The sequence below is a fragment of the Phyllobates terribilis genome, unplaced genomic scaffold, assembly GCF_046119375.1.
Source record: "Phyllobates terribilis strain yellow unplaced genomic scaffold, ASM4611937v1 Scaffold_13__5_contigs__length_258822181, whole genome shotgun sequence".
NCBI classification, from domain to species: Eukaryota; Metazoa; Chordata; class Amphibia; order Anura; family Dendrobatidae; genus Phyllobates; species Phyllobates terribilis.
The window spans coordinates 212,020,922-212,036,603 of NW_027362773.1; the positions used below are offsets into that span (position 1 = coordinate 212,020,922).

The 15,682-nt window shown below is 47.7% G+C and overlaps 1 protein-coding gene across 2 annotated transcripts; it reads left to right on the forward strand.

The window, feature by feature from the left end:
* Window positions 1–5,750: 5,750 nt before the first annotated feature.
* On the forward strand, window positions 5,751–14,764 carry VPS4A (vacuolar protein sorting 4 homolog A). Of its 2 annotated transcripts, none has more exons than XM_073659253.1 (11): window positions 5,751–5,902; window positions 10,055–10,166; window positions 10,379–10,523; window positions 11,095–11,156; window positions 11,520–11,639; window positions 12,184–12,340; window positions 12,419–12,567; window positions 13,004–13,085; window positions 13,572–13,791; window positions 13,871–14,011; window positions 14,101–14,764. In XM_073659253.1, exons 1-11 carry the CDS (start codon window positions 5,882–5,884, stop codon window positions 14,200–14,202), a joined length of 1,311 nt encoding a protein of 436 aa, XP_073515354.1. In that variant the 5' UTR covers window positions 5,751–5,881; the 3' UTR covers window positions 14,203–14,764. The 2 variants fall into 2 exon arrangements, with proteins under 2 accessions (XP_073515354.1, XP_073515355.1); XM_073659254.1 differs by lacking the exon at window positions 5,751–5,902 and adding an exon at window positions 8,369–8,514.
* The last annotated feature ends 918 nt before the right edge of the window (window positions 14,765–15,682 follow it).

Consider the following 15,682-nt stretch of genomic DNA (forward strand, 5'->3'; position numbering starts at 1 on the left):
GGGCCAGTATCCTGTATGGAGCAATCCGTCGGTTTCTGAGCTATTGTAGAATTTACAATAGATATCACTCTTGTAATGTAAGAAGTGAAATCTTGTGCCTTGTTCTATATATGTATACACAGTACAGACCAAAAGTTTGGACACACCTTCTCATTTAAAGATTTTCCTGTATTTTCATGACTTTGAAAATTGTACATTCACACTGAAGGCATCAAAACTATGAGTTAACACATGTGGAATTATATACTTAACAAAAAAGTGTGAAACAACAGAAAATATGTCTTATATTCTAGGTTCTTCAAAGTAGCCACCTTTTGCTTGGATGACTGCTTTGCACACTTTTGGCATTCTCTTGATGAGCTTCAAGAGGTAGTCACCGGAAATGGTTTTCACTTCACAGGTGTGCCCTGTCAGGTTTAATAAGTGGGATTTCTTGCCTTATAAATGGGGTTGGTACCATCAGTTGTGTTGTGCAAAAGTCTGGTGGATACACAGCTGATAGTCCTACTGGATAGACTGTTAGAATTTGTATTATGGTAAGAAATAAGCAGCTAAGTAAAGAAAAACGAGTGGCCATCATTACTTTAAGAAATAAAGGTCAGTCAATCCGAAAAATTGGGCAAACTTTGAAAGTGTCCCCATGTGCAGTTGCAAAAGCCATCAAGCACTACAAAGAAACTGGCTCACATGAGGACCGCCCCAGGAAAGGAAGACCAAGAGTCACCTCTGCTTCTGAGGATAAGTTTATCCGAGTCACCAGCCTCAGAAATTGCAGGTTAATAGCAGCTCAGATTAGAGACCAGGTCAATGCCACACACAGTTCTAGCAGAAGACACATCTCTTCAACAACTGTTAAGAGGAGAGTTTGTGCAGCAGCCCTTCATGGTAAAATAGCTGCTAGGAAACCACTGCTAAGGACAGGCAACAAGCAGAAGAGACTTGTTTTGGCTAAAGAACACAAGGAATGGACATTAGACCAGTGGAAATCTGTGCTTTGGTCTGATGAGTCCAAATTTGAGATCTTTGGTTCCAACCACGGTGTCTTTGAGCGACGCAGAAAAGGTGAACGGATGGACTCTACATGCCTGGTTCCCACCGTGAAGCATGGAGGAGGAGGTGTGATGGTGTGGGAGTGCTTTGCTGGTGACACTGTTGGGGATTTATTCAAAATTGAAGGCATACTGAACCAGCATGGCTACCACAGCATCTTTCAGCGGCATGCTATTCCATCCGGTTTGCGTTTAGTTGGACCATCATTTATTTTTCAACAGGACAATGACCCCAATCACACCTCCAGGCTGTGTAAGGGCTATTTGACCAAGAGGGAGAGTGATGGGGTGCTAGCACAGATAACCTGACCTCTACAGTCACCAGACCTGAACCCAATCGAGATGGTTTAGGGTGAGCTGGACCACAGAGTGAAGGCAAAAGGGCCAACAAGTGCTAAGCATCTCTGGTAACTCCTTCAAGATTGTTGGAAGACCATTTCCAGTGACTACCTCTTGAAGGTCATCAAGAGAATGCCAAGAGTGTGCAAAGCAGTCATCAAAGCAAAAGGTGGCTACTTTGAAGAACCTAGAATATAAGACATATTTTCAGTTGTTTCACACTTTTTTGTTAAGTATATAATTCCACATGTGTTAATTCATAGTTTTGATGCCTTCAGTGTGAATGTACAATTTTCATAGTCATGAAAATACAGAAAAATCTTTAAATGAGGTGTGTCCAAACTTTTGGTCTGTACTAATATATATATATATATATATATATATATATATATATATATTTCTCTGTGGTATCTGTGCATCATGGTATGTGTTAAAGGGGCCCACTGAGACTCTTTCGTCCGGGGCCCACAAAAACCTGCAGCCGGCCCTGGCACCAAGTATCGCGAGTGCTGGAGTGAGATGTTTGCATCCCTGCGGCTGCAGGTTTCCCAACTGTTGGACAACCACAAAATGTGTGGGGATCACCTGACAAACATGGGCAATCCCTGCACGTTTTGTGGCTTCTAACAGCCGAGAAACATGTGGCTGCGGGAACACAAACATCTCATTCGAGCACCTGGTATACTTGGTGCATGTCTGAGCACTCTAGGCAAACTCGAGTAACGAGGACTTGCGCTCATCACTAGTTATCACCTGATCATTAATAGTGGTTGTCTAGGACTGACAGACGTGACAGAGCGGAGAACAGAACTACCAAGTATAACGCACTCTAAGGCCTCAATCGGATGTTCAATTTTCATATACGAGTGCTGTCTATGTTTTTCACAGATAGCACTCGTACCTGTGTGAGTCTATGCTGCCATTCACATGTCTAATTTTTCACGAATCTAGAGGTCTACGTAAAATCAGGGCTGTGGAGTCGGTAAGCCAAACCTCCGACTCCTCAATTTCCATGACACCGACTCCAACTCCCTCATACACGGCTCATGTGTAAGTGATAAATTTACTGTAGCACATTCATCTCAGCTAAAAGTCTAGACCCTTAGATCAGGAACAAGACAGACATTTCATAACTTTCTCAAATTCTTATGAAAAAAGTATTCCCCACAAACTGCATTGAACTACTGTACCCAATTTATTATATATTTAAGGAGTCGGTCCATTTTATACAGACTCCAACTCCACAGCCCTGCGTAAAATCACGGAGACATGTCCAATTTTGATTTGAGTTCAAAATTGGAAATGCAAGTCTATGGGTCAGATAACATTTGAGTGTAGTCCGATTTCCACTGACTGTCAGAAACAGGGTTGTGGAGTCGGAGTCCATTTTGGTGGAGTTAGAATCATAGTCTGTATAAAATGGACCGACTCCAAAAATATATAATAAATTGGGTACAGTAGTCCAATGCAGTTTGTGGTGAATATTATTTTCATAAGAATTTGGGAAAGTTATAAAATGTCCTATAAATGTCTGTCCTATTCCTGATCTAAGGGTCTAGACTTTTAGCTGAGATGAATCTTTGCTACAGTAAATTTATCACTTAAACATGAGCCATGTATGAGGGAGTCGGAGTTGTAGAGTCGGTGTCTTGGAAATTGAGTCAGAGGTTTGGCTTACCGACTCCACAGCACTGGTCAGAATGGAGAAACTTTTTTTTCTATATCTCCATGTACGAGAAAATCAGATGATACTTAGACCAGACTCTGATCAAAATAATCTGTTCATTTTTCTCGTACGTGGAAAAAAAATCAGACACCTGCATGAGGCATAAGGGTAAGAGCAACTCTTTTTGAAGCAAGATCTTTATGGAATCAGAGTAAAAAAGGTGCCCTATAAACTGTACATTGTGCACATGTTCTGTCTCATGTGGCGGTTAAAAGTAGTAACATATTAATTCTGCAGGCGAGAAAAACAAACTGCAGCAGAGCCATTGCAAGAACGATAGTGAAGCAAGATAAGAGCACAAGAAAAAAAGAATATGCAATACACAGGGACCTCTAAAAAAAATAATCATAATTCTTTATTAATACACAAGACAAATGAAATTAAAGACATTTAAAAAGCCCAAAGCTTATAATTTAAAATTTTTAATGTCTTTGGCTTGTTGTTGTGTATTAATAAAGAATTATGATTTTTAGAGGTCCCTGTGTATTGCAAATTCTTTTTTTTTTTCTTGTGCTCTTACCTGTTTTGTCATGTATGCAATAGGTTGATCTCTATATCTGTTTTTGGTTGTGCCTGCCTTCTTCTATTTACAACAATAGTGAAGCCGCTTCGGGAAGATGACAGCAGGCGTTTTCCTGAAGTGTCTTAATTTGGGAAAACACAATGGCTACACCGGCATCTAAATAGTACCATGTGCACATAGCCTTATAGACACCAAATTAAAGAAGACACCAGTTAAATAACAAAGATCTCAAAGTCGCAGGGACTGGGCTCCACTAATGCAGACCACTTGACATGCATAATTCAGGACCCCCTAACAGTGGCAGATCTTATTGAAGAACCTTCTCACTATAGAAAACCTTCAGAAGAGCCCCTTTAGTCTATGTGTACACGTTGAGTATTTAGTGTACAGAAATCTCTACATCCCTTGGCAGGAAAACGCAGCCTCAAAACGTTGCGTTTTTTCAGTGCATTCAATTGGTGAAAAATGCAGGCAACAACGCAGAATTGACATGCTGCAGATTAGTCAAATACTCAACGTGTGCATGACAATTCAGGTATCTCATTCACTTTGCAGGCATCAGGCTTTGCTAACAAATCTGCATGTCAAAAGCACCAAATCTGCAATGTGTGCACACAGCTTTATACACTCCCAAAACCGTTATTATTCAATAAAAAAAACACGCCATATGCTCTGCAAATGCTACCAGACAGCCCCCCCCAGCACTATAGACCCCCAAATGCCACCAGACAGCCCCCCCAGCACTATAGACCCCCAAATGCCACCAGACAGCCCCCCCAGCACCATAGACCCCCAAATGCCACCAGACAGTCCCCCAGCACCATAGACCCCCAAATGCCACCAGACAGCCCCCCCAGCGCCACAAGACAGCTCCCCCAGCACTATAGACCCACAAATGCCACGACAGCCTCCCCCAGCATAGACCCCCAAATGCCACCACAGCCTCCCCCAGCATTACAGACCCCCAAATGCCACCAGACAGCCCCCCTAGCACTATAGGCCCCCAAATGCCACCAGACAGCCCCCCCCCCAGCACTATAGACCCCCAAATGCCACCAGACAGCCCCCCAGCACTATAGACCCCCAAATGCCACCAGACAGCCCCCCACCAGCACTAGACCCCCAAATGCCACCAGACAGCCCCCCACCAGCACTAGACCCCCAAATGCCACCAGACAGCCCCCCAAATGCCACCAGACAGCCCCCCACCAGCACTAGACCCCCAAATGCCACCAGACAGCCCCCCAGCACTAGACCCCCAAATGCCACCAGACAGCCCCCCAGCACTATAAACCCCCAAATGCCAGACAGCCCCCCCAGCACTATAGACCCCCAAATGCCACGAGACAGCCCCCCCAGCACTATAGACCCCCAAATGACACCAGACAGCCCCCCCAACACTATAGACCCCCAAATGACACCAGACAGCCCCCCCAGCACTATAGACCCCCAAATGCCACCAGACAGCCCCCCCCAGCACTATAGACCCCCAAATGCCACCAGACAGCCCCCCAGCACTATAGACCCCCAAATACCACCAGACAGCCCCCCCAGCACTATAGATCCCCAAATGCCACCACAGCCTCCCCCAGCATTATAGACCCCCAAATGCCACCAGACAGCCCCCCCAGCACTATAGGCCCCCAAATGCCACAAGACAGCCTCCCCCAGCACTATAGACCCCCAAATGCCACCAGACAGCCCCCCCAGCACTATAGACCCCAAATGCCACCAGACAGCCCCCCCAGCACTATAGACCCCCAAATGCCACAACATGCATCTTCCTAGCAATGTACACCTCACAATGTCCAACCATTGCCACCCCCCAAATCCCACCACATGCAGGCCCCTCCAGCATTGTTCACCCCCCAAATTCCACGAAAGGCACCTCCTTAGCAATGTACACCCCAAGATTACCATCACAGGCATTCCCTTCCCTTCCCATCCCTGAAATCTTTGCACCGACAGCTCCTCAGTGATGCAGACAGAGAGACAAGCGCTAAACATGCAGCCGGCGCCTCCCATGTCTCCTCCCACCAAACTGAAGATCGCGCTAAGGAAAACAGAACACGCCCCCAACACGTGCCGGAAGTGACGTCACACCTAAATGGAAGTATCTACCGAGACGCATCACGTGAATTCAGCTACTTCCTGTTTCGATTATACGTCGCTTCCGGTTCCGGTGAACTGACAGGCCCCGGAATCCAGAGGAAACCTCCGAAGACACCGGGACCGGGAGATGAGATGACAACGTCAACTCTGCAGGTAATGCCGGGTGTCGGGGCTGCTGGGTATTACCTACAAGGGGCGGTGGCGAGTGCACATCCGGAGGGGGCTCTACCCATTAAACCCCGGGCCCTTGGGTCGCCCCCTGCTGTTCGGCTCTTATAAATGGGTGACGGGTCATTATCCTGTCTCCTTGATGACCGGTACATCCCAAGCAGGGCTATCAGGGCAGGGGAAGTGCTGGAGCCACAGGTGCCATCACCCAGCCTTCCCAGACCCCTGATGGGCAAATAAGTGATTCACTAGGACATTCCCCACACATTGTAGATGAATGAAGGCAGGGAAAGCTGGGTGATCCCTCCGATGGAGGCTGGATTGGTTGTCACCCAGCTTTCCCAGCCTCCTGATCATTCCATCAATCACTAAGACGTCCCTGTGAGCTCATCACGTGGGCGGATTTACCATTGGGAAAGCACTGTCATTCAGGAGTCTGGGAAAGCTGCTCCTCTAGAAGCTACAATGATGGCTAGATGGTTGTCACTCAGCTTTCCCAGGTTCCAGATAGGCAAATCCTTTAATAATCCGCAAGGACAGTCCTGATTCTCTATAAATGAACCGATTTACCATTTATGAGGTCGAAAAGAGTTGGTGACACCTTTTTGGATACTATATTGGTGGCTGTATAGTTGTCACCCAGCTTTCCCAGACTCTGGAATGGCAAATCTACCTAGTATTCAACTGATACATCCCCTGCTGGTATGATAGTGGTGTAATGTTACCTGAAGGGTTAATCAGGATTTTGGAAAAGCTTGGTGATCCTGCTATGGGAGCTGTGATGGCTGTATAGTTGTCACCTAGCTCTCCCAGACTCCTGATGGGCTTTTTAGTCTGATCACTCACTGTGACATCTGCATATTCACTTTCAGCATTGAGGAAAAATCTTGGTGATCCCTCTAATAATTGGTGGTCTTGTTGCTGACACCCAGCTTTCCCGGGAATAGATGAAATATGATAATAGCCAGTACGAAAGATGTTCTAATAATATATGACGTCAGTATTAACCCTTCAGCCTCCAGTCTCTTGGTTATGTATTGCTGAATATGTTCGGGGTGTTCCAGCAGAGGCCGGCGACATTGGGGTGCAGCCCCCACTATTGTAGGGATCGGTCATCCTGACCTGGAAGACACTGACCGGACCTCTGGGATGGAGAGGAGCATCAGGACTACATGACTTGTTTATATCATTCCTATACCAGTAGTCGGGGACAGATGCAGCTTTTCTCATTCACTTCCATGGAGTGAAATACAATCCTCTTCTGACTGAGATCACACAAGTCTTGGTGTAATTGTAGCTGCTGCTGGGTCTGGGCAGTATCAGTCTCCTTCCCCTTCTGGCTGCTGTTAGTACGGTTATTTCTTCCATTCACCTTTTGTTGAGTGCTGCTTGGTGTATTCCTGTAAACGTGCACAAGTCATCATTTAGCCCTGGTCTATGAGCCGACGAGAGTCACAATTACACCCAGTGTAATCATGATAAATGGACCCCTCCTAGTGCAAACTGCACTGACCGTTCCTAAGGTAGAAGTTACACCGTAAGGGCTCATTCAGACATCTGTGCAAATTGGTCCAATCTCTGACTGCAATACACAGACTGGCCGCGTCTCTCCCGAGCGGAGCTTGACAGCTCCATATATCTCTAAGAGGCTGCGACGCTCAGGTCAGGAGAACCGCGGCCAGTCCGAGCTTTGTGGTCTGGGATTGGACTGATTTGCACAAATGTCTGAATGAGCCCTAAAGGTCATGCAGCCTCTGCCAGGAGGGGTCGTCTATGGGGAACCTGGCATCAGTGTTTATGTCACCTGAACCACAAATCCCAACAAGCTATCTTACATGTTTTACTCTGAAAACTGACGCGTTTCGGCTCTCTCCCTTCATGCAAAAAAGAAAAATCTGTCAATCAAGCTGTGCAGGGAGAAGCTGCAGTCTTATGTGTCTCCATGGTAACAGGCTATCTAAAAGCCATGTGTAGTCTGATCCTGCACCCTCTATTTGCACCTTACCTAACATAAGAATTACTGATAAGTAGTGTATGGCACTGCAGGATCAGTACTGGCAGCCATGAGCGGGTGCAGGACTTGGCAAATCCGAAGCACCTGGTTTTGGCAGTAGGACAGAGGGAATGGTTTTTCTCCTTAATGTCAGCGCCAGTGATTGCAGGACAGAGACTGCACAGAGTGAGGAATTGTAAAGGGACTAGAACCAGGGATGGCAACCCAGCTGTTATGGAACTACAACTCCCAGCATGCTCTGACAGTCGCAAGTTGCCGATCCCCAGCACTGAGATCAGGTAACACTGACCCTAATCGCTTCCTGCTGTTCCTGTTGTGTCTGACCTCATAGTGATCGGGCTGCACCCAAACGTCTGGTTAAAGGTACAAGTCATGTGATTGCTAAATATATCTGCGGTGACTCAGGTCGTGCTGCGAGTCCAGGCGTCACATGCTTCACTACAGCAGCGGGCGGTGCAGGATGAGTCGGAGGTTTCCTTGTTTTACTTCCTCATCATATGATAAAGTGCAGCTCAAGGAGCCATGTATGATGTAATGTGTTCTGTACTCGCTGCGCGATCATTGTTGTGCGGGGGCAGAGCAGGTACGATGGCTTTTATACTGATTTTGGATGCCGCTGCCATAGACCTGTAAAATAAATAATCTATGTATTACCTCCATATTACTGATCCGTGTTCATGTAGCCCCGTTACTGCCCTGTGCAGGCAGCATATGCCAAGTCTGTCTCCCTGTGTCATACTCCAGGCAGGGATATATCATTTTTTCTTTTTGTTTTGCTCTGTTGAATAGTGTAGTCTACCGCATTTCTGTGTGAGCTTCTTTGGTTATGTTCACACTGAATTTTGTTTAGCAGTTTTTGCAACAGAAACTGAGGTCCGCGCTCTGCCCCCTTCTCTGCCTGCTGTCGCGCTCTGCCCCCTTCTCTGCCTGCTGTCGCGCTCTGCCCCCTTCTCTGCCTGCTGTCGCGCTCTGCCCCCTTCTCTGCCTGCTGTCGCGCTCTGCCCCCTTCTCTGCCTGCTGTCGCGCTCTGCCCCCTTCTCTGCCTGCTGTCGCGCTCTGCCCCCTTCTCTGCCTGCTGTCGCGCTCTGCCCCCTTCTCTGCCTGCTGTCGCGCTCTGCCCCCTTCTCTGCCTGCTGTCGCGCTCTGCCCCCTTCTCTGCCTGCTGTCGCGCTCTGCCCCCTTCTCTGCCTGCTGCCGCGCTCTGCCCCCTTCTCTGCCTGCTGCCGCGCTCTGCCCCCTTCTCTGCCTGCTGCCGCGCTCTGCCCCCTTCTCTGCCTGCTGCCGCGCTCTGCCCCCTTCTCTGCCTGCTGCCGCGCTCTGCCCCCTTCTCTGCCTGCTGCCGCGCTCTGCCCCCCTCTCTGCCTGCTGCCGCGCTCTGCCCCCTCTCTGCCTGCTGTCGCGCTCTGCCCCCTTCTCTGCCTGCTGTCGCGCTCTGCCCCCTTCTCTGCCTGCTGTCGCGCTCTGCCCCCTTCTCTGCCTGCTGTCGCGCTCTGCCCCCTTCTCTGCCTGCTGTCGCGCTCTGCCCCCTTCTCTGCCTGCTGCCGCGCTCTGCCCCCTTCTCTGCCTGCTGCCGCGCTCTGCCCCCTTCTCTGCCTGCTGCCGCGCTCTGCCCCCTTCTCTGCCTGCTGCCGCGCTCTGCCCCCTTCTCTGCCTGCTGCCGCGCTCTGCCCCCTTCTCTGCCTGCTGCCGCGCTCTGCCCCCTTCTCTGTCTGCTGCCGCGCTCTGCCCCCTTCTCTGTCTGCTGCCGCGCTCTGCCCCCTTCTCTGCCTGCTGTCGCGCTCTGCCCCCTCCGCTGCTTTCTGCCCCTTACTTCCTCCATGCCTGCTGCCGCTTTGTTGTTTTTTTTCGTTGCTCCTTATCTGTTTCCTTGCTGTTTCTTTTCTGCTCCCTACTATCTTCCCCCTCTCTTCCCTACCTTATGCCTTCTTGGCCCTTCTCCTCCGTCTCGCTGACTTATTCCTTCTGGCTCTGCTCTTTACCTTCTCTTCTTTCTTCACTCCTAGATCTTTACCTTTATTCTTCTGGGTCGTGCCGCTTGTTTCAGGTGTTTTTACATCTCTTACCCAGTGATTACTACAATTGTTTGTTTTTATATTGATCGGAGCTTTTCTTCATCCTTCCAGAAAGCCATTGATTTGGTGACCAAAGCCACAGAGGAGGACAAGAACAAGAACTATGAAGAGGCCTTGAGACTTTACCAGCACGCGGTGGAGTATTTCCTGCACGCCATCAAGTGTAAGTCACGGGATACAATGTGGTCAGCAGTCATGTAAATGCGGCCAACACTGTGCCACGGATGCCCCACCGGTGTGGTCACACAGCCACTAACAGGGTGGATATAGAAAATGCTCATCATGGTGCCTCACTGGGCAGGAAGGTATTGGAGGGGTGCACAGGTCACATTTTAGGGATGCTCAACTCCATTTTTTTTAATTTCTTGCCTACAGATGAAGCTCACAGTGACAAGGCCAAGGAGAGCATTCGAGCCAAGTGCATGCAGTACCTGGACAGAGCCGAGAAGCTTAAGGATTATCTAAAAACAAAGGACAAGCAAGGCAAAAAGCCTGTGAAAGAATCCCAGAATGAGAAAGGGTGAGCGTCCAGGTTTCTTGTGGGGGTCGCATTTTATAGCAGACCAGTGACAGTTTTTTTTTTTTTTTACCTTTTAAAGTGACATTCCACTTCTGTAGTTCCTGGTTAATAACTTGGACTACATGTCCCAGCATGCACTGCTTGCTCCGGTCAGTACTCGGCTTAGTTGGGACCTAGTGTGCCTTCACTATCCTAAGAAAAAGACCCCTCTCTTTCTAAGATTTCACTATGCAAATGGAAGAGGAGGTACTGGGGTGTGGTAAGACCCCCTAGGGCGGCTATGTGTGTACTGTGCTTAGACACAAGCTCCTCTACACACATCTGTAGCATCTCAATAAGTGTGTGGCAAGACCTTTTTTACACAGCGGAGACATTATGGAAGCTGAACACGCTCACTTGGTCCATTAGTGTCACGGGCCATAGAGGAGTGTATGGCTACCCCTGCTGCAAACTGATTGTAAGGCCCTTGTTAGATTTGAGGATTGCAGCTGCAGCCCCCTTAATAATAGGTTGCCACCAGTGCATTGGAAGATTATATACCATATACCAGTGTTATTTCCTGTGTTCACAGAAGTGACAGCGACAGCGAAGGAGAAAATCCAGAAAAAAAGAAACTACAGGAGCAACTAATGGGTACGTCCTGAGGGGTAAAGAAGATTCTCTGGGATTTAGAAGAAAAGTGGATGGGGAAATGGGTAGGATGGACTGCAAAGTGAAGGGGATCAGTGGAGTTGTGATGGAGGAGGCGTAGTGTGGTAAGGGTTAACATGACGCCATTCGTGTAGGAGGAGTGGAGGTTTTATGGGTCCTCCTGGCAGAGATGGTGGTAAGCCCGGACTTAGGTCACATTGTTGTTGGCTTGTTAATTAGGAGAGTGAAGGTAAATCTCTCCTTAGATTTTGTCCCTTTTCTTGCAGCCGCTTAGTGTATCACCACTTTCCTGCACCCTGTGGCTGACTTCTACATTTATCTTAAATTCCCCCCCAATATCTGCAGGTGCCATCGTAATGGAGAAGCCAAATGTGCGGTGGAACGATGTTGCCGGGCTGGAAGGAGCAAAGGAAGCTTTAAAAGAGGCTGTGATTTTACCCATTAAATTCCCCCATCTCTTCACAGGTTAGTCTGGATGTGCTGCTGGGTATAATTGTTATTTTTCTCCATCCTGGTCCTTGTTTGCTGACAACATGCAGCAATACTTACTGTTACCCAAAAAATCATTCGTTGTCCCTCCTGTGGCTGTAGTTGTATATTTTGAGGGTTTTTTTTCACACTCTTGTATTTTAAATTGACATGAAGTTTGGGAAAAAATATTGAGCCTTTTGTGCTTCTTATTAATGATAAATACTCAAAAATATATTAAAAAACAACAAATGGACAGAAAGTGTAAGGTAAAATGTCCATGTAACGCATTTCACAACAGTAGATCGGACCACTTGTTGATACAGAAACGAGTTGTATAGGCTTTTTATGCGAGTGCGCCCTCGTTGGACCCAGCTGGGGGCAAGTCGCCCTGCTTTTGTATTTTATTTGACAGACGTTTGGGGCCCACTGTTCTAAAAGTGGAAAATCCCTTTAAATTTAAGAGCCATCAGTGCTTTATCTGCCAGTGATTGTGGTGCATCACACTCTGCCTTCCTACATTATGTGACTTCCCTTCTAGGAAAGCGTACCCCCTGGCGTGGTATCCTGCTCTTCGGACCACCAGGAACAGGCAAATCATACCTGGCCAAAGCCGTAGCGACTGAAGCCAATAACTCCACCTTCTTTTCAGTCTCCTCCTCTGATCTGATGTCCAAATGGTTGGGAGAGAGTGAGAAGTGAGTGATCCGGGTGTCACAGGTACATGCAGGCGTTTTAGGCAGACATCATATCGTTTTGCTTTTGATTTTTTCCAGGCTGGTGAAGAACCTATTTGAGCTGGCGAGGCAGCACAAACCCTCAATTATATTCATTGACGAGGTCGACTCGCTCTGCGGCTCTCGGAATGAGAATGAAAGTGAAGCGGCACGGAGAATCAAGACAGAATTCCTGGTGCAGATGCAAGGTACGCAGACAAGTCGCACAGAGTACGGATATATTGTGCAGGCCATATTATATCAGTGGGGAACTAGCCTTTAGGGTATTAGCAAAATGCTTTTACAATTCACCATCAGGTATAGGTTCTGCACACATTTACCATGTCCTCTGTAAGGGCTAATTCAGACTTCCGTGCGCGGACTGGCCATGAGTTTTCCGATAGCCTCATAGAAATATATGAAGCACCGTCATGCTCCGGTCAGGAGAGCCACGGCCAGTTCGTGTATTGCGGCATGAGATCCACGGAAGTCTGAATGAGCCCTTAGATGGGCGGCTCATGCTACTGACCGACACACACCGCCTTTTTTTTTTTTTTTTTTTTTTTTTTTTTTTTTTTTTTTTTTTTTTTTTTATATAGGAGGCACTTGGTGCCACATTAGGTGACCGTGTGTTTTTCTTTTCAGGTGTTGGAAATAATAATGATGGTATCCTGGTTCTGGGAGCCACCAACATACCCTGGGTGCTGGACTCTGCCATCAGGAGGAGGTGAGAATTTTGGATATTGGGGATTTCTAGCCAATTATCTTTTTTTGTTTAAACATATTAATGTCCTTCTAGTTGGAAAAAGGTGACACTTTAGCCCCGATTCATTAATACTGGTGTTTAAATGAAGGCAGAGGAGGAATAAGAGGCATGTTCTACAGAAATACAGAACTTTCTGGGCGTGTAGAAGCTTCTTCCACAGAACTAGGACCATCGTAAAAACGGAAAAAGTAGTAAAATGTTTGCACAGCTCCGAGTTTGACAATTCAAGGTGAAACCATCTTGATGGATTAGGGCCTTTATCCGTGTTATTTTCACACTTAGGGAGGAATTTTATACAGGGGTCTTGAATCATCAGACTGCTGGACTAAGATGCACCAAATTTATTAAGATATACAACGGAGGATAGTCAGCTCACCTGTGACCAGTCCGAGCTCGGACGGATTGGCGCGGATGTCTGAGTTCTAACACAGGCGTCCTGAATTGCAGGTTTGAGAAGCGGATATACATCCCTCTGCCGGAAGAGGCCGCCCGAGCTCAGATGTTCCGGCTACACTTGGGCAACACAGCTCACAGTCTGAGCGACGCAAACATTCGCGAGCTGGCCAACAAAACGGATGGATACTCAGGAGCAGATATTAGTATTATCGTCAGAGATGCGCTAATGCAGCCCGTGCGCAAGGTGCAATCAGCCACACACTTCAAAAAGGTAAAAGCGGGGCGATTGAGGGGTCTGCACGCAGCAGAGCTGGAGTGGCGTGTACTGAGGTCCTTGCATTTGTTTCTAGGTACGAGGTCCGTCTCGCACCAACCCTGGAGTCATCATAGACGACCTTCTAACTCCCTGTTCTCCTGGAGACCCAGGGGCTATTGAGATGACCTGGATGGACGTTGCAAGTGATAAATTGCTGGAACCTGTAGTATGCATGGTAAGTAACAAAAGCAGCCTAAGCTTTCTATAAAATGTGTGTAGATAGATAGATCTATCTTCTATATTTTTTTTTTTTTACCCCCTCAGTCTGATATGCTGAGGTCTCAGGCTACCACCCGGCCCACTGTAAATGCAGAAGACCTGCTGAAAGTGAAGAAATTTACAGAAGACTTTGGCCAGGAAGGATGAGGTGCACTGGGCACTAAGATGGGAGGGGGCATCAGATTTGCTTTATCTCTTAAGTGCCCCCCCCACCAATAAGATCACAGAAAAGCGCAGGCTGTGGCCACCCTCTCCCTTATCCAGGACTCCTACCCTCCCCTAGGGCCCTGCACTGCCTGGGAGGCACCACGTACTTTCAACAAGCTTCTGTATCTGGGGTTTACATTCATCAGTCACCAGACCTTCAATGTGATGGCCTTCCCTGTACCCTCCATCCTCTTAAACTGCGGGGGGGCTCCCTCAATGCCTGAGTTACAAATACAACTGACTTCTAATTGACTGTAATGTCCCTTTCCCTTCATCGCCCATCCTGGGAGCAGTGGCAGGTTGGTTCCAGTATACTGCCAATCCCACACCCCCTTACCTGAACCGAAGTCTGTATCTGCCCCCCACTTCCCCGCCGGTCTCTAATGTGTGCATTACTGGGGATGAGTGTTCAGCTGTGTAAATATATCCTATTTCTCTTCCCTTTGAAATCACATCCTATGTCTGATGTTCATTCTTAAATAAAGCTGCTCGTACACTGCTATCTGCGCCCCCCGCAGAGGGGCAATCCCCTGACTCTACAGGGGCAAAATGTATACATATATAGCAACAAAGCTTAGTATCATAAGTATCATCCCTGACATGTTACAGAAGAAAGTCAGGACTTCTTCTCCCAGGACAGAATAGTGCAGAGTATACAGGACTAGATGGTGCAAATAGCTGTGTCATGTTCCCACACCAAGTGCATCATTACATCAAGATTCCTGGCCTCAATATATCTCATGAACCAAACTTACAGGATCTTAGGGCTATGTGATGCTTTAAAGACAGTCTATCAGCAAAAGCTCAGTCGCACAGAGCACCCTTGTCATGGCCACCAAGCAGTTCAATGCACTTTCCCCACCTCTGTCCGTTCGACTCTGACTTCTATAAAGCCAGAGCTGTCGAGAAAGGTAGGAAGATGCACTGAGCTGCTCGGCCATGACACGGGTGCACCAACAACCTGGGCTCGCTCACACCACTGTATTTTCCGTCCGAGTGTGATCCGACAAGACATCGGATCGCACTCAGACCAATGTTATTCTAAGAGTCCATGCACATGTCCAATTCTTTTCCTTGGACCACGCCGTTTGATCCAATATTTGGGTCGCACTGAGCCATGCAAGTCGGTGAGTGCAAGGAAATCATCGGACTGCACTTGGCTGACATCTGACAATGAAGAAATGTTCTATTCCATCTTCTCCTTATCCAAGAGAATAGGATCACACTCTGATCAAAGTGAATCTACGGTCGTGTGACCCCCGGCAAATGTGGATGCTAAATTACACATATGTGAATTAGTCCTAAGGCCTCATTCAAGCGTCTGAGTATAGATAGTGATGCACGGATTGGCTGCAGGTTCCCTGACCTGAATTTGACTGGATCAAAAGTGTATATATACGGTACATACCTGCAGCCAAAC

Bases quoted from the DNA above. Each gene is read 5' to 3' on its own strand.
- VPS4A (XM_073659253.1), top strand. From the start codon at position 5,882: ATGACAACGTCAACTCTGCAG. The intron at 13,086-13,571 runs GTGAGAATTTTG...CCTGAATTGCAG, and splicing joins GACTCTGCCATCAGGAGGAG to GTTTGAGAAGCGGATATACA. The intron at 14,012-14,100 runs GTAAGTAACAAA...TTACCCCCTCAG, and splicing joins TGGAACCTGTAGTATGCATG to TCTGATATGCTGAGGTCTCA.